General features: G+C 37.4%; 1 protein-coding gene across 1 annotated transcript in view; it reads right to left on the reverse strand.

The window, feature by feature from the left end:
- cntnap2a (contactin associated protein 2a) overlaps window positions 1-22,443 on the reverse strand; it is a 986,203-nt gene that overhangs the window by 169,108 nt on the left and 794,652 nt on the right. The window contains exon 11 of the mRNA XM_039753312.1: window positions 735-854. Within this exon, the coding sequence (XP_039609246.1) occupies window positions 735-854 (120 nt within the window). The remainder of the gene's footprint in view (window positions 1-734; window positions 855-22,443) is intronic.

Below are 22,443 nucleotides of genomic sequence, written 5' to 3' on the forward strand. Positions count from 1 at the left end.
TCTATTCTTTATTATGTAAAGCACTTTGAGCTACTGTTTGTATGAAAATGTGCTATATAAATGTTGTTGTTGTTGGAGTTTTTTGACCACCTCAGTGACCTCAGTCCCAGAGATGGGGGAGCCCACCTATGAGTCCCCAGGCTCTGCTTCCTCATTGGAAGGCATGTTAGCGGGATTGAGGAGGTCTTCGAAGTACTCCCCCCACCGACCCACAATGTCTGAGTCGAGGTCAGCAGCGCAACCATCCCCACCATATACAGGGTTGACACTGCACTGCTTCCCCCTTCTGAGACGCCGGATGGTGGACCAGAATCTCTTTGAAGCTGTTTAATTGCATCTTAAATTTAACTGTAAAAATAGATGAAAACAGATTCAGAGTGAAGGAGTAGGTTTACAGATGTACAGTAGTTTTTAGTTTTCAGCAGCTAGATTAAATATCTTTTAATGATGCCAACTAAGACAGATGAATATTGTGGTCTAGTGATTAAAAAGATATTTGGCAAATAAAATGATAAATTCTCATTTCAGTATATACACCCATGGTCACTGCTTGATTCTTTAAATATTTCTTACAGGCCATTTGTACAAATTCCTTCCTGTTAAGGTTGTTTTGTATGGGCAATTTAATTTGATAGCTTTGTCATTAAATATGCACTGTCAAGAAAGCTGATTTAAACTTTAAAAAATGTAATATATTTTTTGTTATTTTTACATGTAAATGTCCAGGAACTTACCTGTCATATTGCAGTATACTTTAAAATGCCCAAGTGGCCCACTGCCATCTGGATCTATCCAATAGCTGTCGGAGGTTTTTCCAAGATGCTTGTATGCCTCACAGGATTGCTCATAGATAGCTAAAAGAAGTAAATAGAAAAGACATGTAATTAAAGTTAGTGTCTAATAGCACTGGAATTCATTTACTGTATATTTCTATTGCATTGTGAAGACTTAGTTGGCAGAAAATGATTTTTTTGCTGCTATTTTACATACTTATTTTATTTCTTAGTGTTAGAAGTTAAGTCACCTAGACTCCTGATAAATCCATATCCAGAATGAAAACTACTAAAAACACAAATAACTGCAAATGTGGGGCAACAGTAAACAGAGCACAATAAAAGGTTACTACTTTTAATTTTTTCCTAATTAGTATTCTACAATGTTAGTTCTCTGCCACAACAAATCCAGTATGTTTGATGATATATTTTTAAGTATGTTTGGTTTTAAGGAAGTAACTTTTTAAAATGCACAAACTATCATTTTTTTCTAGTATTCATGGCTTCTTTCATCTATTGATGGCAGAATCAGAAATATAGGGAGGAATTCACAGATGAAAAACAACAGCTGATGGACCAGCTTTTTATAAACATGCCAAAACAGGATCTGCCAGGAGACATACAGCAGCAGCACTGGGGAAAGAGAAGATGAATCTGCCTGCCATCTATTACTGGCAATGTATGGTCTTTGCTGAATAAAGTGAAAGCGCTCTAAGCAACCACCAGGAGCCTTGGGGAATAAAACATTATAGACTTGGGTGTTTACCAGAAGCTAGGCTGGGAGAGGAAACTCTCAGATTCTGTGCTGGAACTGGACTGATTTAACTACATATGCACAGAGAGGTGCACATTTAGTGCAGTTTACTGGCTTTATAAGTCATATAATTACTTAAATGGAGATCACTTGTCTGTAGTAAAGCATTTTTAATTGACTGTAGTATAAATACAGCTGTACCTATAAGTTCCAATATGTGGTAGCATGGTATAACCTACAAAATGAAGACAAAAACAGTGCTCCAAACTGCTCCATAAAAAGAAGACTGAAAAGCACAAAATCAAACGATTGATACAAAACATATCTAAGTCACTGAATATCCTTTAGAGTACATGAAGGAATTGAAAAAAGAGGATGGCACAGCTCTAAATCTTGATTGTTCACCAAGAGACTTATTGGCTGAGATTTGAGAGACTGTGCATATAACAACTGTTACCCATGTGGTTCACCAGTCACAGGTTTTTAGAAGAGTTGCAAAGAGAATTTAGCATTTGCTAGGAGACATACTGGAGACACTGAAGTCAGCTGGAAGAAAGTTCTGTTGTCTGATGGGTCTAAAATTGAGCTGTTTGTCCAGCAGGCTAAACACCATGTTTGAACACTGAACATTACCAAAGACATATTACCCAACCATGAGGCACGGCTTTGACAAAATCATGCTGTGGTAATGACCTACACATCACATATGCAGTATTTTCATAATGTCACTGTTACAACCAACTTTAGACTTTTGCTATTATATTCTAATTTGGGGTTTACCTTAATTGGGTCCTGCCCTAATTACCTACTTAAGTTGCTTATTAAACTGACCTGGGTTATGGGTTGGGGTGTAGGTTTATAAATTAAGTTTCTTTGGGGTTTAGGAGAGTGTGTGTGCGCGTGCGTGGATAGAGCAAGGTATGGAGAGTTAAGGTTGGATGATCTGGTTTTTGGTTGCTTATTAAAGAAATACCTGTAAGCTAGCCAGTTAAGTAATAAATGCAAATAGTTTGTATCTTGCTGTGAACTTTGAAGTTAGACAGCTATGTTAATGTGGTTCTCCTGCCTTGCTTGTTCCATATAGTTTCTCCATATTTTGTGTATTGTTTTATTAAGACAATAAATGGAACTTGTTTTATTTTAGTTTTCTTTTGGTGTTTTCACTTCTCTCTCTCTCTCTCTCTCATTTGTGTACGGCCTGCCTATTTATATATATTCCTAGATTTTTGGTAGGCTGTAACATATTGGGGGCTTCTCCGGGATCTTTTTGAGTATTTTTGTGAACTTTGAGTATTAATTGGCTCTGTTTTGACCAGAGTGGTCTTGGTGGTACTGTGTTGACTTTGGAGTCGAGTTCATTTTTCTCTAAGTGCTTTAGCACATTTAAAAAGAGGTTTGGTTTTTTTTGAGAGCCTTTTTAGTGGTAGTATATTCAGTACATCAGCAATTGTTTGGTAATAAAGTTGTGGACTTAATTAGTTGGTTAATTGGAAGTGATTTCTTTAACTTTGAAGGGTCCTATATTGTAGCAGGTTTTCGTGTTATGGATTTTGATTTGCATAAGTTTACTAGTGCTCCCAAAGTTAAGCTTGATAATTGTTGAACGGCAGATCTTTTGGTTATTGCTGACCTTTTGATATTTCATTATCTCGTTATGCTAGTAAGAGTGAAATTAAGTCTGAACTTAAGCGGAATTTAATAACATTGGGGGTATTACGTGACAGGGAGGTTTCAGAAAGTATTAGGGAAGGTGATGTTGCATTGCCTGATACTTGTGCTGAGGCAGAACCCATATTGCTGTCAGAAGCTGCTGTTGCAACTCCTATTGATGTAGGATGTATACAGCCAGGTGAGGTACCTGAGCACTGTTTTGATGTTCCTTTTGAAAATGCAGCTACTATAGTTCATTTGAAAGAACTTGATCTTGACTTGAAATGTCAAGAATTTAAATTACAGGAGCTTAGATTGGAAGAACTGAAAGTTAGAGAGCGTGAAAGAAAGGTGGCTATGGAAATAGAGATGAGAAGAATGGAATTTGAAACTAGACGAATCGCTCGACTTCGTGAACTTGAAGTTGAGGCCTTAAATACTGACCATTCTCGACCTAATCCGTCTAATTTTGATATTGGCAAACATATTCGTTTAGTTCCTCCTTTTAAAGAAACTGAAGTCATAAGTATTTTACTGTATTTGAACATGTCGCAACTGTATTACATTGGCCAAAAGATGTCTGGACATTATTGTTTCAATGCAAATTAAGTGGAAAAGCACAAGAAGTGTGTTCTGCTTTTTCGGCTGAACAGAGTCTAAATTATGAGGTGGTGAAGAATTCTGTGTTGAGGGCTTATCAGCTAGTTCCAGAGGCATATCGACAAAAGTTTAGAAATCGTAATAAACAAGTTAATCAAACTTTTATGGAGTTTGCTCGAAAAGGAGAATCTTTTTGATAGATGGTGTGCATCACAAAGTGTTAAACAATTTGAACAGCTCAGAAATTTAGTCTTGCTTGAGGATTTAAAAAATTGCCTTCCTGAACGAATTGTGACCTATTTAAATGAGCAAAAAGTTTTGAAAGTCTCTGAAGCAGCTGTATTAGTGGATGAATTTGTTCTTACCCATAAAACTGTATTTACTCCACAAAAAATTTTTTGTGAGGAAATAATAAAAAAAATCAGAGGTTTGGGTAGAGGTTTGAATGGGCCTTCAAGAATTTATTACAGGATAAATCTGACTTCTAGTAATGCAGCAGTAGATCAAAAGCGTGTTTATTTTTATTGTAGAAAATCGGGTCATATAATTTCTAATTGTGTGATTTTGAAAAAGAAATATCAAGATCCAAAAAGTGTGGCTCTGGTACAACTTGAAGAAAAGACTGAGGGCTTGTTAGTTAGTAAGGGGTATGAGCCTTTTATTACAAATGGCTTGCTAACAATACCTGACCATCCTGATGTTCAGAAGCCTGTTAAAATTTTAAAGGATACCGGTGCCTGTCAATCATTTTTGTTGGAAGGAGTTTTACCTCTGTCTGAGAAGACATCAAAAGGATCGAGTATATTAGTGCGAGGTTTTGAAATGGGCTATGTGAATGTTCCACTTCATACAGTGATTTTGAAATCTGACTTAGTTTCAGGGCTTGTTACTGTTGGAGTGTGCCCTAGATTTCCTGTGGCAGGGGTTACATTCATATTGGGCAATGACTTGGCTGGAGGTAATGTCACCTGTTCCAGAGGTTTTGGAAAATCCTATACCACCTTGTCCTAATGAACTGGCATGCCAGTTTCCCCAAGTGTTTTCTGCATGTGTTGTAACTCGTGCACAATCCAAAAGACTTGGAGTAGATAGTTCTGAGGAATTGGATGTGAATTTATCAGAAACTTTTCTTAATGATATTGATGGGAGTGTATCAGACTTCCAGTTGTCGACACTGCCTGAAAATGAGGAAACTTTAAGACAATTAAAACCAAATGAGATTGTAACTGAAGATTTATTGCCTTGGTCCATTTCAGAGCAATTTATTATGGAGCAAAAGAGTGACTGAACTTTCATAAATTTTCTCTAATGTTGTGTCTAAGGAAAAATTGAGTGAACTGCCTATTGCTTATTTTGTTGAAAATTGAGTTTTAATGTGTAAATGTCAATCATCTTCATCAACTCCTGAATGGGATGTAAAATATCAAATTGTTCCTGTTTTATATCAGTTAAATGTGTTATCTGTTGCCCATGATCATTGTTTAGCTGGTCATTTGGGAATAAAAAAACATGCGACCGAATACTTAAACATTTTTACTGGCCAGGGGTATGGTCTGATGTTAAATGTTATTGTGAAACATGCTCTGTTTGTCAAATGGTTGGAAAACCAAATCAAAAGATTCCCTCCACTCCATTGTATCCAATCCCAATAACAGGGTAACCTTTTGAACATATTATTATTGATTGTGTTGGTCCATTGCCTAGAACAAAATCTGGAAATCAGTATTAACTATTATGTGCAGGGCCACAAGAGATCCTGGGGCTATTCCTGTTTAAAAAAAAAAAAAAATTATTACTGTTATTGTAAAGGCTTTGAAATTTTTTTCTATATTTGGTTTACCTAAAGTTATGCAGTCAGATCAAGGGTCTAATTTCATGTCTAAATTGTTTGCCCAGTTTTACAGCAGTTAGCAGTAAAGCATAAAATATCAAGTGCTTATCATCCAGGATCACAAGGGGTTTTAGAACGGTTCAATCAGACCCTGAAGTCTGTTGCGTAATTCCCAGTTTGAGAGAGACTGGGATGAGGGTATCCCTTTTGTATTTGCTATAAGAGAGGTAGCTCAAGATTCTTTAGGATTTAGTCCTTCGGAGCTTGTATTTGGTCATACTGTACGGGGACCTTTAAAGTTGCTTAAAGAGAGATGGAGTCAAACTTATTAACTTATTACTACTAAAAACTTATTAGATTATGTTTGTGATTTTTGTCACAAACTGAGTTATGCTTGTGAAATAGCTAAAAAAAAAACAAAAAAAACTTTGGAGTCCTCTCAAAGAAAAATGAAGCACTATTTTGATAAGAAATCTGAGTCGAAGTTTTCAGCCAGGAGATAAAGTATTAGTTTTACTGCCTGTCCCTGGTTCTGCTTTGCAAGCTAGTTTTTCTGGTCCTTACATAATTAATAAAAAAGTGAGTGACAGGGATTATCTCATCCATACTCCTGATCGTAAATGTAAAACTAGATTATGTCATGTTAATATGTTAAAAAAATGTATCAAAGTCAGGTTGAAGATAGTTTAAAGGATAAACAGGGGGTTAAGTTGGGTGGTCTTGAAACCTCAGTGGTGTTAGCTGTGCCTATCACATCTGAGGATGGGTTATCTATGTGCTATGCACATGTTGTGAGCAGCAAGTTATCAAATTCTAAAATATTATGTAATCTTCAAGAATTTTTATCTTATTTGCCTGACTCTGAGCGTGCTGATATTGTAAGTCTCATAACTACTCATTCTGGGCTATTTTCTGATGTGCCTACTTGTAAAAATGTGTTGTATCATGATATTGAGGTATACAATGCACAGCAAATTAAACAGCATGCTTATAGGGTTAATCCTGTTAAACTGTTAATCCTGTAAAACCTGTTATACTTATGGGTAAAGAAGTTGAATATTTGTTGGAAAATGGTCTTGCTGTTTACAGTAGTAGTCCATGGAGTCCGCCATGCATTTTAGTACCTAAGACCAATGGGACTTATCGGTTTTGTACTGATTATTGAAAAGTAAATGCATTTACTAGACCTGATTCTTTCCCTCTTCCAAGAATGGATGATTGTATTGACAGAGTTGGCTCAGCCCGCTATGTGAGTAAATTTGATCTGTTAAAAGGGTATTGGCAGGTGCCTCAGACTCCATGTGCTTCTGAAATTTCTGCATTTGTTACACCGGATTGTTTCCTTCAATATAAAGTGATGGCATTTGCAATGAGGAATGCTCCTGCCACATTTCAACGACTAATGACAATTGTACTAGAAGGATTACAAAATTGAGGCCTATTTGGATGATCTAGTGGTTTATTCCAAAAGCTGGACAGAACATCTTCAGGCAATTAATGCCATTTTTGATCGTCTTGAAAAGGCTAACCTCACTTTGAACTTGGCTAAATGTGAGTTTGGACAAGCGACAGTGACGCATCTTGGAAAGCAGGTGGGCCATGGAAAGGTACAACCTCTTGATGCCAAGATTACTGCTATTAGAGTTTCCAATGCCTAAATCAAAGAAAGAATTGAGGTGTATCCTGGGTATGGTTGGATACTATTGTAGTTTTTATAAAAACTTTTCTAGTGTGGTGACACCACTGACTGATTTGAGTGTAAAAAGAATTTTTGAATGGAATAATGACTGTCAAACTGCTTTTGAAAATGTAAAATCTTTGTTAATGATTGCTCCTGTTTTGGCTGCTCCTAACTTTACGTTGTCATTTAAGCTGGATATAGATGCAAGTGCTTGTGGAGCTGGAGCTGTTCTTTTACAGGAATATGAGAATGGAGTGGAACATGACAGTGGAATGACGCTGATCACAGCAATATTTTGTTGTCATTTAACTCAGTTGGAATCCCAATTAATTTTACTGAGTCAGCCCGCAATCTAGGAGTTATCTTTGATTCTAGCATGTCATTTAAAGCACATATTACAAAGTTGCCCAAAACATGTTTCTTCCATCTTAAAAATGTTAGGAAATTAAGGCGCTTTCTAAATAAACAGGATTCGGAGAAATTAATTCATGTATTTATCTCTAGTAGGATTGACTACTGCAATGCGGTGTTCACTGGCTGTTCAAACTGTTCTTTATACAGCCTCCAGTTAATCCAAAATGCGGCTGCAAGAATTATTACAAGAACAAGAAAATATGAACACATAACTCCAGTTCTTAAATCCTTACACTGGCTCCCAGTTAAGTTTAGGGTTGATTTCAAAATCCTCCTTTTAACATATAAAGCATTAAATGGCCAAGGTCCGGCTTACTTGTCTGAGCTTATCATGACTTACAAACCTGAGCGCACATTAAGATCTCGAGATGCCGGTCTGCTTAGGATTCCAAGAATTAATAAAATAACAGTGGGAGGTCGAGCTTTTAGTTACAGGGCCCCTAAACTGTGGAATGGTCTTCCTGCTTCTATAAGAGATGCCCCTTCAGTCTCAGCCTTTAAATCCCGGCTGAAGACTCACTACTTCAGTTTAGCATATCCTGACTAGAGCTGCTGATTAACTGTACATACTGCATCTCTGTTGTTAGTTATTAGCACTAAAACATAAGTAACATTATAGTTAGAATTGAATACTAACCCTCACCTATTCTGTTTCTGTTCTCGGTACCCAAATGTGGCACCTGCCAAGTTGTTTGCCTGCCTATGGTAAAGTCATCCCTGATGGAGGATCACAGGAATCATGGGAAAGAGGGGTCATTTCATCGGAGCAACGTTTCAGCCGTGGAATGGCCAAATGGGGAGGCAGCTTGATGGATGAGGTCTCCAGGACTCTAAAATATCAAATCTTATTATGTGATATCATCAACTGTTAAATTCTACTCTGTACTTCTAAAATTTTTATTATTATGCTGTATTAAGGATTTGTTCTGTTCTGTGTATTGTGTTGTATTGACCCCCTTCTTTTGACATCCACTGCACGCCCAACCTACCCGGAAAGGGGTCTCTCTTTGAACTGCCTTTCCCAAGGTTTCTTCCATTTTCCCTACAAGGTTTTTGGGAGTTTTTCCTTGTCTTCTCAGAGAGTCAAGGCTGGGGGGCTGTCAAGAGGCAGAGCCTGTTAAAGCCCATTGCGGCACTTCCTGTGTGATTTTGGGCTATACAAAAAGGGTCTAATTTCATGTCTAAATTGTTTGCCCAGTTTTACAGCAGTTAGCAAATATCAAGTGCTTATCATCCTATATGCTATTTCTCCAAAACGTTCAACAAATACCGCCAGTATTCACCTATAGAGAAAGAGACTTTGGCTTTGTTTCGGCCTTGTATTTGGTCATACTGTACAACCTTTATTGCTTGAAGATGGAGTCAAACTTATTAACTTATTACTACTAAAACTTATTAGATTATGTTTGTGATTTTGTCACAAACTGAGTTATGCTTGTGAAATAGCTAAAAACAAAAAAAACTTTGGAGTCCTCTCAAAGAAAAATGAAGCACTATTTTGATAAGAAATCTGAGTCGAAGTTTTCAGCCAGGAGATAAAGTATTAGTTTTACTGCCTGTCCCTGGTTCTGCTTTGCAAGCTAGTTTTTCTGGTCCTTACATAATTAATAAAAAAGTGAGTGACAGGGATTATCTCATCCATACTCCTGATCGTAAATGTAAAACTAGATTATATGTTAATATGTTAAAAAATGTATCAAAGTTAAGATAGTTTAAAGGATTTAAGTTGGGTGGTCTTGAAACCTCAGTGGTGTTAGCTGTGCCTATACAAGGATGGGTTATCTATGTGCTATGCACATGTTGTGAGCAGCAAGTTATCAAATAAAATTTATGTAATCTTCAAGAATTTTTATCTTATTTGCCTGACTTGAGCGTGCTTATTGTATTAAACTACTCATTCTGGGCTATTTTCTGATGTGCCTACTTGTAAAATTGTATCATGATATTGAGGTATACAATGCACAGAAAATTAAACAGCATGCTTATAGGGTTAATCCTGGTTAATCCTGTAAAACCTGTTATACTTATGGGTAAAGAAGTTGAATATTTGTTGGAAAATGGTCTTGCTGTTTACAGTAGTAGTCCATGGAGTCCGCCATGCATTTTAGTACCTAAGACCAATGGGACTTATCGGTTTTGTACTGATTATTGAAAAGTAAATGCATTTACTAGACCTGATTCTTTCCCTCTTCCAAGAATGGATGATTGTATTGACAGAGTTGGCTCAGCCCGTATGTAAGAAATTTGATCTGAAAAGGGTAGAGGTGCAAGACTATGGAGAGTTAAGGTTGGAATGATGATGGCATTTGCAATGAGGAATGCTTATTAAAGAAATAACTAAGCTAGCCAGTTAAGTAATAAATGCAAATAGTTTGTATCTTGCTGTGAACTTTGAAGTTAGACAGAATGTTAATGTGGTTCTCCTTAGTGATGGGCGGAGTGAAGCCTCATGAAGCATCAAAACGTTTGAAGCAATTGTGTCCTGGAATGGTTGGATACGTAGTCGATAGCTTTTCTAGAAGCATTTGACACTTTTGAAGCTCTCTAGTGACCCCTCGTGGCCATTTTCATTAACATTACACAAACTCATGATCCACTTCAATGACTTCTGTTAACTCTTATTGCTTTTATTTTTTCGCTGCTACAGACTGACAACGTAGAGAAGGGTTCGTCAGCAACTTCTAGTGTCTGATGTCTAAAAAATATAAATATATATATATATATATATATATATATATATATATATATATATATATATATAAACTAACGCCGACAAGCAAAATGCACTATACGATAGCAAGAGTTAAACAAAATAAGATGCCTCACTCATGGGTTCCCGGCTCTTTAAATTAGTATTTACTTTTGCACTGTATTAGTATTAGAATTAACCTTCATCTTTTCTTGAGATCACATTTAATAGCCTTAAATGTTTTCTTTGGTTTGACTTAATTAAAATGGAGTAGATGGAAAATAAAGGTTTATCCCTGTACTTTGCCATGATCTAGGTAAGCACATTTGAGAAAGAAAAGGTGAAATCCTTAAATCAGTTATTCGATCAAGTATTGAAATATTTCATTTATTAATACTTTACAATATTTTGTGACGCACGAAAGTAACGAATTAGCTACAAAGAAATTACGCCGTCAATGGCTCAACTAACTAAGGTGGTTGCTTTTCAAATTCTGAGCATAGTGCTAGCCCGAGTTCGATCCGACTTAGACTCATCAAAATGAACAATAATAAAAAAATGATCAGAATTGAAATCTTTATAACCAATTTGAACTAAATAATTTTGAGAGATACTGTGGAAGGATCGCATAAGAGATCTGTTCGGGAATCACCAAAATCGCGATGTCTAATTGCGGATGGCAGCTCACGTGTTTACATTAATCCATTTCTATTCATTGCCATTTGACGTCCATGAACTCCTCCACTGAATAAGGCAGTGGTTCTCAACCTGTGGGGCGCGAAGTAACAAAAAGGGGGGCGCGAATATGTGAAAAAAAGAAAACATCTGTTGGAACCAAAACAAATGAACTTAAACTACATTCTGATAATAGAACAATAAATACTGTATAGAGTTAGATAAATGTTGATAAAAGTTAAGTAGGTATAATCAAATATGCATCTACATTTCAAAAAAATGTTGGGGGGGGCGCAATTAAAACTGTTATGAAAACTCGGGTCGCAAATACTTATAGGTTGAGAAAAGCTGGAATAAGGTGATAACAAACCCACTGTGGTAGATCAGGTTGAATTTGCTCTGCTGCACCAAACATTCAAATGTGTCAATCCGGAGCACATCAGAGAGGCTGAAAGAAACGGCGCAGATCAGTCACCGACACACACGGGACACTCCAATGTGAGCAGTGCACAAATCAAGGTCGGCATTAAAGACTGAGTGCTGAGGCAACAAAAAGCAGCGGGATAAACACATCTGGACCTGCTGTTGAAAAAACATTTGCTTTTAACAACCGCATCCCTCCCTCGTGAACACATCTTCGAGGTCCGGACAGGTGATCAGTAAAAAGTTTTTTAGTCACAGCACAGTGCAATAATATAACATTGCCTAAAACATATAGTTGTCCAGTCTGTATCATTCCTAAGCAATCTTTCAGTAATAGAGGCGCAATCCCAGTTACTAACACATTAACACTCAAAGTAAGAACACATTCCACCTTATCAATTTAATATTTAAAAATTTAAACCGCTAAACCCGCCATCGACAACTACAAAAACAGTTGAAATCGTTAAAACAAGATTCACATTTCCATTTGATATATGTTTACTAATGTTCTCGCCTTGCTCACTCCCGGTCCACGTTGGAAATTGCAGTTTAACAAAAAAAAAAAAAAAACGGACTCTTTTGGGTCATAATTCAGTGGGTGGACGCGGGACCCGAACCCACGTATGCTTTATTATGAAGCAGTAACGCTGCCGCTGCACCACTACTATTTTCAGGAGGGTGGTATATAATGTATGTTTTTTAATGTATGTATGTACTGAAGACGAAAATTATATATAGATGTATACTATATGACATACCTTCAGTGTTGCATGAAAACGTTGCATGAGGCAAAGAATGGATATTTATGACAGTATTATAGTGAGGGATGTGTCGTCACCCGTATTGCTAAAGCGTTTGAATGATGTATAATTTATAATTTTATTTTTTGCCACAACATATTATTGGGCACAATCATTTAACATGTATTGATCATCTACAAACTTTCATTTCAATGGGAATTCTGTTGAGTTTTTTAACTCTGTTGATGCCATATGTACTTCAAACGGGAGCTCGATGAATAAATAATGAGTCGAAGCTTTGCGCAGAGTACTGAGATTGCGGCATGACGGGCTTTGAACGGGGCTTCGAAGCCTCAGACATGCGTACTACTGAGATCATGACGGGGCTCTGAAGCCTCAGACATGCGTAGTACCGAGATTGGATCATGACAGGGCTTTGAGCAGACATGGTCACTGGTTACTGAATCTTTGTGAAGCCTCAGCACACCGAAAGGCGTTGACCTCTATATTTTGAGAGTCTATCTGACACTTAACTCTCTAGTTATATTTTGTAATTCATATTGACATTACACATTTCAGTTGATATGGTTAAACTACAATTCAGGTAGTTGCTGAGAATTAATTATTCTTGTGGATTGCTGTGATTTCCTTTGTCTGATACATAGTGTCAAAGATATATTGTCATATATATATATATATATATATATATATATATATATATATATATATATATACAGTGGTGTGAAAACTATTTGCCCCTTCCTGAATTCTTATTCTTTTGCATGTTTGTCACACAAAATGTTTCTGATCATCAAACACATTTAACCATTAGTCAAATATAACACAAGTAAACACAAAATGCAGTTTTTAAATGATGGTTTTATTATTTAGGAGAAAAAATCCAAACCTACATGGCCCTGTGTGAAAAAGTAATTGCCCCTTGTTAAAAATAACCTAACTGTGGTGTATCACACCTGAGTTCAATTTCCGTAGCCACCCCCAGGCCTGATTACTGCCACACCTGTTTCAATCAAGAAATCATTTAAATAGGAGCTGCCTGACACAGAGAAGTAGACCAAAAGCACCTCAAAAGCTAGACATCATGCCAAGATCCAAACAAATTCAGGAACAAATGAGAACAGAAGTAATTGAGATCTATCAGTCTGGTAAAGGTTATAAAGCCATTTCTAAAGCTTTGGAACTCCAGCGAACCACAGTGAGAGCCATTATCCACAAATGGCAAAAACATGGAACAGTGGTGAACCTTCCCAGGAGTGGCCGGCCGACCAAAATTACCCCAAGAGCACAGAGACGACTCATCCAAGAGGTCACAAAAGACCCCAGGACAACATCTAAAGAACTGCAGGCCTCACTTGCCTCAATTAAGGTCAGTGTTCACGACTCCACCATAAGAAAGAGACTGGGCAAAACGGCCTGCATGGCAGATTTCCAAGACGCAAACCACTGTTAAGCAAAAAGAACATTAGGGCTCATCTTAATTTTGCTAAGAAACATCTCAATGATTGCCAAGACTTTTGGGAAAATACCTTGTGGACTGATGAGACAAAAGTTGAACTTTTGGAAAGCAAATGTCCCGCTACATCTGGCGTAAAAGGAACACAGCATTTCAGAAAAGAACATCATACCAACAGTAAAATATGGTGGTGGTAGTGTGATGGTCTGGGGTTGTTTTGCTGCTTCAGGACCTGGAAGGCTTGCTGTGATAGATGGAACCATGAATTCTACTGTCTACCAAAAAATCCTGAAGGAGAATGTCCGGCCATCTGTTCGTCAACTCAAGCTGAAGCGATCTTGGGTGCTGCAACAGGACAATGACCCAAAACACACCAGCAAATCCACCTCTGAATGGCTGAAGAAAAACAAAATGAAGACTTTGGAGTGGCCTAGTCAAAGTCCTGACCTGAATCCAATTGAGATGCAATGGCATGACCTTAAAAAGGCGGTTCATGCTAGAAAACCCTCAAATAAAGCTGAATTACAACAATTCTGCAAAGATGAGTGGGCCAAAATTCCTCTAGAGCTGTAAAAGACTCATTGCAAGTTATCGCAAACGCTTGATTGCAGTTATTGCTGCTAAGGGTGGCCCAACCAGTTATTAGGTTCAGGGAGCAATTACTTTTTCACACAGGGCCATGTAGGTTTGGATTTTTTTTCTCCCTAAATAATAAAAACCATCATTTAAAAACTGCATTTTGTGTTTACTTGTGTTATATTTGACTAATGTTTAAATGTGTTTGATGATCAGAACCATTTTGTGTGACAAACATGCAAAAGAATAAGAAATCAGGAAGGGGGCAAATAGTTTTTCACACCACTGTATACTGTATATATAATGAAAAGATTAGGTAAATCGTTCAACCTTTTTTTTTGGAACACTTCATTTTGTTCAAAACCGTACGTCATATAGTATACATCTATAAATATAATTTTTTCGTCTTCATTAGGAGAATACAACAATGATACTCTCGTATCAATTAAACCATTTTAACGTACATATGTCAAACGTACATATTTCATCCGCCACAGTAAGAATAGTAGTAGTAGTTCAGTTGTGCAGAGCTCGTTAATTATCCTGATTAGGTGGCTCAGTGGTGTTGTCACTGTCTCTCAGTAAAAACACCAGGGGTTCCAGTCGCTGATCCTCCACTTGTGAAAGATTTTTTTCTATTCCTCCATTTAACAAGCTTGGACGGATAGCGAGCGAATCGAGCTATCGAGGGAAGGTTGGGCCACCGTAGTCGGGCAGGGGGCACACGTCCCTAATTATATTGTGTATGTAAAGAGTTTCACTGTAAAACGTAATAAACTTCATATTTGTGTGTTTGCAGACCCTGGTGTCGTACTGAATTTGTATTGTAGAAAAACAAACTACTGTCCAGCAAGCCTAAATGTGTCTTTTCGTTTCTGATCGCTATACGGCACTTCCAACTTGGGACAATTCGCTATAAACAGTTTCAGCCAACCAGCGCCTTCTAAACATGCAGAACCACAGCGTGAACCTTAATTGTGGCGGCGCAGCATCTTCGTTTCAGTCAGTCATTGTTCTGTTAGACTATTTACTGTTAAGTGCTGCTCGAGCTACCGTTTATAGTACAACAGGTGGCCTACGTAGTTCTTAAATCGATATTGAAATGCACACACAAGTCTCCTAAATTATTTATTGTAATACCTACATTTACAGTGTCCGTTTTAGGAAGTTATAGTTTTTACTTGTTCCCGTTATTAGGAATTATAATTTCAATTATCTGTCTCAATTTGCTCATTAATATATTTTGACAGTGTATTTTAGTGAGAATGATTATAAACATATTACCCATGTTCATTTCGTAGATATGTAACGTTTGAGTATAATTAAAAAGTAACAACACATATAATAGTGTTGCATTGTTTATGATTAACAAAATTCATCGTTTATCGGAAATGTTCTACTTATACAGTCGATTTATTCCACTTCTGAAGGTGTACATTGTCGGTATTCTCCATTCCATTTGCCCCCAAGTGTAACGTGTGCCAGTGTAACCGAGGGATGGCAGACGAGCTCACGTAATGGGTGACAAGGAACATTCTCATCCTGATGCCCAGGCTCTTGTCATAAATATTCCCATCTTGTGCTTTTTCTCGTTCCTGCAAGTTTACTATTATTATTGGACATGTAGAGGAAATGTGTTTTATTTTATGTCTATGAAAGGAAGGACGGTAAAGCATTGAATGAAACTGAGTGTTGATGCTTTGGGTAACAAGACAGGTTAAGGAGCAGGGAACATTGAATGTGACATTGACTGCGGGGGATTGTGTAACTGGAAGATGGTTTAAGAAAACAGAAACGACAAAAGCTTAGTGTTTCAGTAATTCTATTTTACGTCAATTATTTACTTTGTTGTGCTGCACTTCGGAAGATTACTTATTTACCCCCAAACGCAGCCTTTGATAAGATGAATTCACAAGTAAAGGTTGTTGCTGACAAAGTCAGATGCTTTTTTGAAAGTTTGGCTCCAGATGTGCTTATCCAGCTGCTCCTTCTTCTCAATACTTGAGTGATCTTTACGTTCACCTCTGGATGAATTCGCAAAGTTTATTTACAACATTTTTGTCTCTAACGCAGAAATCCCAAGGCTTTCCTAAAATTGCAGAAGACATTGTTGATGGCGCTGATTCTTAAAGACAGTTGTGATTAGTTATGCAGAACACGCTTTTACTCACATTGCTTTTTGGAAATCAATAATACAAATCAGCAACAGATCTGGGAATCACTGAATAGTAAAAACGTTTAATGAGGAATGTCTTGCGCATATACTGGTGTAATGACCACGTCGGCTTTAGTGAAGCATTTCTTAGCCTCTCTGATATGATCGACATGGGGTAGAATAGATTCTGGATTGTTATGATACGTGCTACCTTACACAAAATATACTCATCAATTTGTTACAGATTCTTGGTGGACACGATTCCACACCGAGGAAAAATGTGCCCCATGTAAATCGTTCATAATGTCTCCAAAATATATTTGTTAACTTTCAGACAAGTACTACTTAACTGTTTTATACCAAATCCTTGTTTCAACACATGCGAGCCCCACCTAGGATTTGAACTGGGGTTTGTGTATTTTATTAATATAGCACAGACAACCGCTTTTACGCTTTGAGCCAAAGCACTTCAGCAGACTAGTTACTGACCAAATCGACTGCTGACTGCGCAGATATCAATGACGCCATTACGCTAGCGAGTTCAAAATCACGTGACGGGCGCATTTGAAGCAAGCCTCGAAGCGGTGCTTCGATCTCCAGTGCTTCGAAAGCTCGAAGTGTTGAAACCCGAGTATCGAGCGGCCCATCACTAGTCTCCTGCCTTGCTTGCTCCATATAGTTTCTCCATATTTTGTGTATTGTTTTATTAAGACAATAAATGGAGTTTCATCAATCAACTGAGGGCACTGGTTACTGCAGTAGAGACAGACGTATTGGCATCATTCTTGCAAGTGGAAAAGGAAGTGCTGAGAGTTTTGTGTTACTAAAGTATGAGAGTTAAAAGATGCATTATGCTACCAAAAGGTTTGTTTTGGGGTTGCTGCTGTGTGGAATTTCTGAAGATTTTTTTCCCCTTTAAGTTTTTTTTGTGCTTTATTTTTGCCCATACAGGTGCAAAAGCAGCTGAGTGTTTGCGGTAATATCTGGAAAAGTTCCTTGTTACTTCTACAGTAATAGGTAGCTGACGCCAGTGGCAGCAGAAACTAGTCAGTCTGTATGTAAATAGCCAGTGTCCTATCATCAAATAGTTTAAAGTGACAGCAATTACTTACAGGAAAAAAAGTCAAGACATATAAAGAATAATTGGATAGAGCTCCATTTAGTACTTGTACAGCTTAATGTTAATGCTACTAAAAAAGCAAGAGCAGAAGTGTTTATAATTATGAAAGCATTCACTTTAATTACAGGTAGGTGGCTGACTTCAAAACGGTCAAGACAATGGCTCCACGGTATGTGGTCAGGTGTCTAATGTTAAGGAACAAGCAGTAGAAACAATCCAGAGAATAAGAAATGACTAGTGGTTGATATTCAGCAAGCAAATTTTCTTAGTAAGAAGGAAATATGTTATAATTTAACTGGATTGAAGGATTCTTAGCAGTCAGGAAAGTAGAGCAATTATGAGGGCTATAGCGTAAGTAATTATTATTGAATGCAAATGGTGTGAGTAGAAACTTTTAAGTAAGGAATAAGAGGGGCAGAGAAAAGTAAACATAACCTTAAAGAAAGACAAACAGCAGGAACTCAATGGGGAAAATTATTACAGGAGCTTAAGGGACCAGAAGTAGAAAAATAACAGTTTAAATTTTAAGTTTTACCACCTATGTTAAATCATTTTTTTAATGAAAAAAACTAAGAAGTCAAATTTTAATAATGAGGCCAGTGCAATACAAGTCCTGTTGGATAGTGGACTTTTTAGAGAATGGCTTGGAGGAGCCAGTCTTCAATGAATGCTACATTTGCAGGAATTGCCAGCTGATCTGGCACCTTAAGCATAGAGTGGCTGAAATTTGGGGGGGGGACGTTGGGTTGGCTGGCCTGCATTGTTGTAGAGAATTGCCAGACCTGGCTCACATTTTGTATAAACATTGGGACTTGATGTTATTTTGCAAGAATAAAGTGGATAGGACAGGCGAGCTTTGTTGGCCTGAATGGCCTGTTTTCATTTAGATTGTTCTAATTTTATTTTTTAATATGATTTTCAATAGGTTTGAATCTTGTCATTCCGGAGTTTTGGTGGTAACATCTTAACAGTAATGTGCATTACATAGTCAAATTACTTTTTAAAGTAATGAGAATACACTACTAACACAATACCTATTTCGTTGAATTTACTTAAAAAAAAAAAAAAGTTAAGCATTACTATGGAAGCTTATTCCTGCTACTACAAAAAATAAAAAATACTAAGTGATTTGGCAGATATCTTGTCTTGTTTTACAAAGATCTGCTGTTCTCAGTGTAAGATTGTGCGCACGTGTCTGACAGCTAATGAGGAAGAGGTTAAGCATGTCCGTATTATGCAACTGAAAAGAACTGAGCAAAGGTTATAAGTATACATTTAATTCTGCATGTACTGAGGAGTAAATGTAATCTGCTCAGTTTAGGGTCGCAGTGAGCCATTGATTATTGCAGTACCACTGGGTGTAAGACAGAAGCAAAAGTGGAGGATAGTACGCCAGATTTGATAATGACTCCGTCATATAGCTAAGCAGAACAGAGTTTGCTGCATGCAATCCAGAAACAGAAACCTATAAATTATCAGTTTAGTTTTAATCCAGTTACTTGTTATAGATATTTTGAAACCATGTGATCAGGTGGCACAGAGGTCAATCTTTGGGGGCATGCACTGGGGACAGAGAAGGGGATGGATATTTACACAGCACATGAAGGACTAAACATATTTACAAAACACGAGTATACATTTTGGCAGTGTTTCTGGTCAGTTTCAAGTTAATGTATGGGTTTAGGATTTAATAACAAATGTTGGCCAGTGAAATATGCAGTTTGCCATACAAAAGAACAAAAACCAATGCAAAAGTAATGCATACAAGTGTTTATGAAACAAAAGGGCATCTTTTTGTTTAGCTAATAGCTCAGCAGTCCCAATATTTCATCCAGATACATTTTGAACTTGTGAAGTTCTTTCCCCACATTATGTCAGTTTATTCCCATTATGTGAAGAAATGTGTTCTTTATTCTATTTTCAAATTTATATCCCCTTAATTCAGGGGATTCAGATCAATCCAGATGACATTTGAGAAGTCTGAAAACCTGCAATAGGTCTCCAGGCAGTCTTCTCTGTGCAAGATTAAACGGGTTCAATTCAAGGAATTGTTGTTTAAATTCTTTTAGCTTAATTAATGCAAATTCCTTAAATTTACTTTGAGCAAGAACAATGTTATGTTATTTAACACTAAAGTGTGTTAGCATTCAGAGAAAGTGAAAAATTATTTTATGCACTGTGTAATATTTTGACCTTATTCCTTTTGTCATAATTCAGTATTCTTTTCATGTGTATGCATGACTCTTAAAAGAGGCTGACAATCATTATTTAATATTTGCATAACAAAAATAAGACAAAACTCCAAAACTTTGTCTCAATGAATTATAGAGGGCAATGTGCATTTTATTCTGTTTTGGACAAATACCTGTTTATAAACTGATTCTATAATAAGAGGACTCATGGAACAACATTAAGTAGCATTTAATATATTTGATTCTCCAGTTTGACCAACAATAACATGGATTCATAATGATTCGATTTGTTCTTTGAGTCCCCATAAATTTCCATTAAATCAACAAGTTGTTTGAAAAACTAAAATAGCCTGAAAGATCTGCAAACAATACCTGTGTCTTTTAGACATGTCTCTAACTTGGTATTTTCTTTTCCCATACTTTTGTCACACTAGGTTTTCTGTTTTAAAACAAATCCTGCATGTACTTATTATACAAACATCAGCTACTGTGCCTTCATTTGCTTATGACATTATTTTATTAGATTTGTGACAAAATTTTGCTATTCTACCATCATCACTGGTGTACATGATGTCAAGCGTGCCATTTTATAGTCGCCTGTTAGATCTATGGATATCCAATTATTGTCAAATTGTTTGAAGAATTGACTCAATAGTGAGATTTTACTTATATCTTTTGGGTAATGTGAACACTTAAGAAGAATAATAAGAAAAAGAATTGCCTTTATTGTCATTGTATTTACATACAGCGAAATAGGAAAGCTTCTTCCGTATGGTGCCTCATTGCAAAACACTTTAGTTTAATAAAACCACACTTACAACATTATAAAATGCAAACACACCCACCCATCAAACCCACCCATAGACCCATACAACCCACCCATAGACCCATACTAACATAAACACATCTCACACCTTAATTATACCACTCATACATCCTTATTGGAAAACACGCATACCATAAATCAAAACACTATAAATAATATGGAAGTGTGCTAGAATTCAGTATAAACTGTGTAATCAGAAAGTTTTAGCAGCATTTATGATTGCTATTGCTTTAGGGAAAAAAATATTCCTGAATCTACTGTTCCTTGTTTAGAGACATCTGTAATGCCTTCTTGAGGGCAAAAGTTAAAATAGGGAGCTACCCAGATGAGAGCTGTCTTGTGTGATCTTAATTGCCCTAGAGAGCAGTCTAGAGTTGGGGAGAGGACAGCTGACAATCTTTTGAGCAGTGTTAATCACACTCTGTATTGCTTTTTTATCTGCTGAACAACAACCAGCATACCACACAGTCACAGCATACATTAGGATGCTTTCTATGGTCGAACGATAGAAAAGCACTAGCAGCCTTGTGTGCAACTTGCATTTCCTAAGAAGTCTGAGGAAATATAGGCGCTGTTGTGCCTTCATCACTGAAGCCATGGTGTTGTCTGCCCATGTGAGTCTGTCCGAGATGAGGGTTCCCAAGAATTCAAAGCTATGAACCCTTTCAACAAAATCGCCAATTATGGTCAGAGGGAGGGGGTCGACACCACACTTCCTAAAGCCTAAAATAAGTTATTTAGTTTTACCAGTGTTGAGTATTAAGTTGTTATCCATACACCACCTGCCCAGCCTGTGTAACTCTGCTCTATAAGCCGACTCATCTCCCCCTGAAATGAGTCCGATGAGTGTGGTATTGTCAGCAAACTTTATAATAATATTACTAGGATGAGAGGGGATGCAATCATGGGTATACAGTTCGTACAGCAAAGGACTCATCACACAGCCCTGTGGAGAGCTGGTGGTGAGGGTGAGGGTGATAGATGTATAAGAGCCATACTTCACTGTCTGGGGTCGGTTGGTCAAAAAGTCCCTAATCCAGCAGCAGATATGAGAGGAGAGGCCAAGGTCAGACAGCTTTTTGATGAGGATGTCTGGGATGATTGTGTTAAATACCGAGCTGTAATCGACAGAGCATCCTCACATACAGTATGTCCCACTGTGTTCCAGGTGGTTCAGGGCTGTATGAAGATCTATGGCGATGGCATCGTCTGTCAATCTGTTCATTCTATAAGCAAACTGGTGTTGATCCAGGACAAGGAAAGCACTTCATAATTACTGGGGCTAGTGCCACCAGTCTGTAATCATTCAGGCTACTGGGAGAGGGCTTTTTTGGTACTGGGATAATAGTAGATGTCTTCAGACAAGATGGAATGATGTCTTGGGCAAAGGATAGATTAAAGATATTGGTAAATACAGCGGCAAGTTGATCTGCACATTCCTTGAGTACTTTCCCAGGTACTCTATCTGGTCCAGCAGCTTTTCTTGGATTCACTGATCTGAGCACCATCCTGACATCACCCTCCTGCAATGTAAGTGGGTGGGTGCTGGGGACAGGTGGAGACAGTACATCCAAGGTTGGTCTTTTCACCTTGATACGAGTAAACAAACAGTTCAGCTTGTCTGCTAGCGAGGTATCCATGTACTGCTGTTATAATTTGATTTGTTATCAGTGAAGTGGTATTCTAATTTTTTTTTATAGTGCCATTTGGCCTCTCTGATGGACCTTTTGAGGTTGGCTCTAGCTGCACTATACCGAGCTGCATCTCCAAGACCTATATGCAGCGTCTCGGGCCTTAAGAAGAGCTTGTACAGTCTTATTCATCCAGGGTTTCTGATTTGGAAAAACCATGACATTTTTGTTCACAGTGA

The sequence above is a fragment of the Polypterus senegalus genome, chromosome 5 (genome assembly GCF_016835505.1).
Source record: "Polypterus senegalus isolate Bchr_013 chromosome 5, ASM1683550v1, whole genome shotgun sequence".
In the NCBI taxonomy this organism is placed as follows: Eukaryota; Metazoa; Chordata; class Cladistia; order Polypteriformes; family Polypteridae; genus Polypterus; species Polypterus senegalus.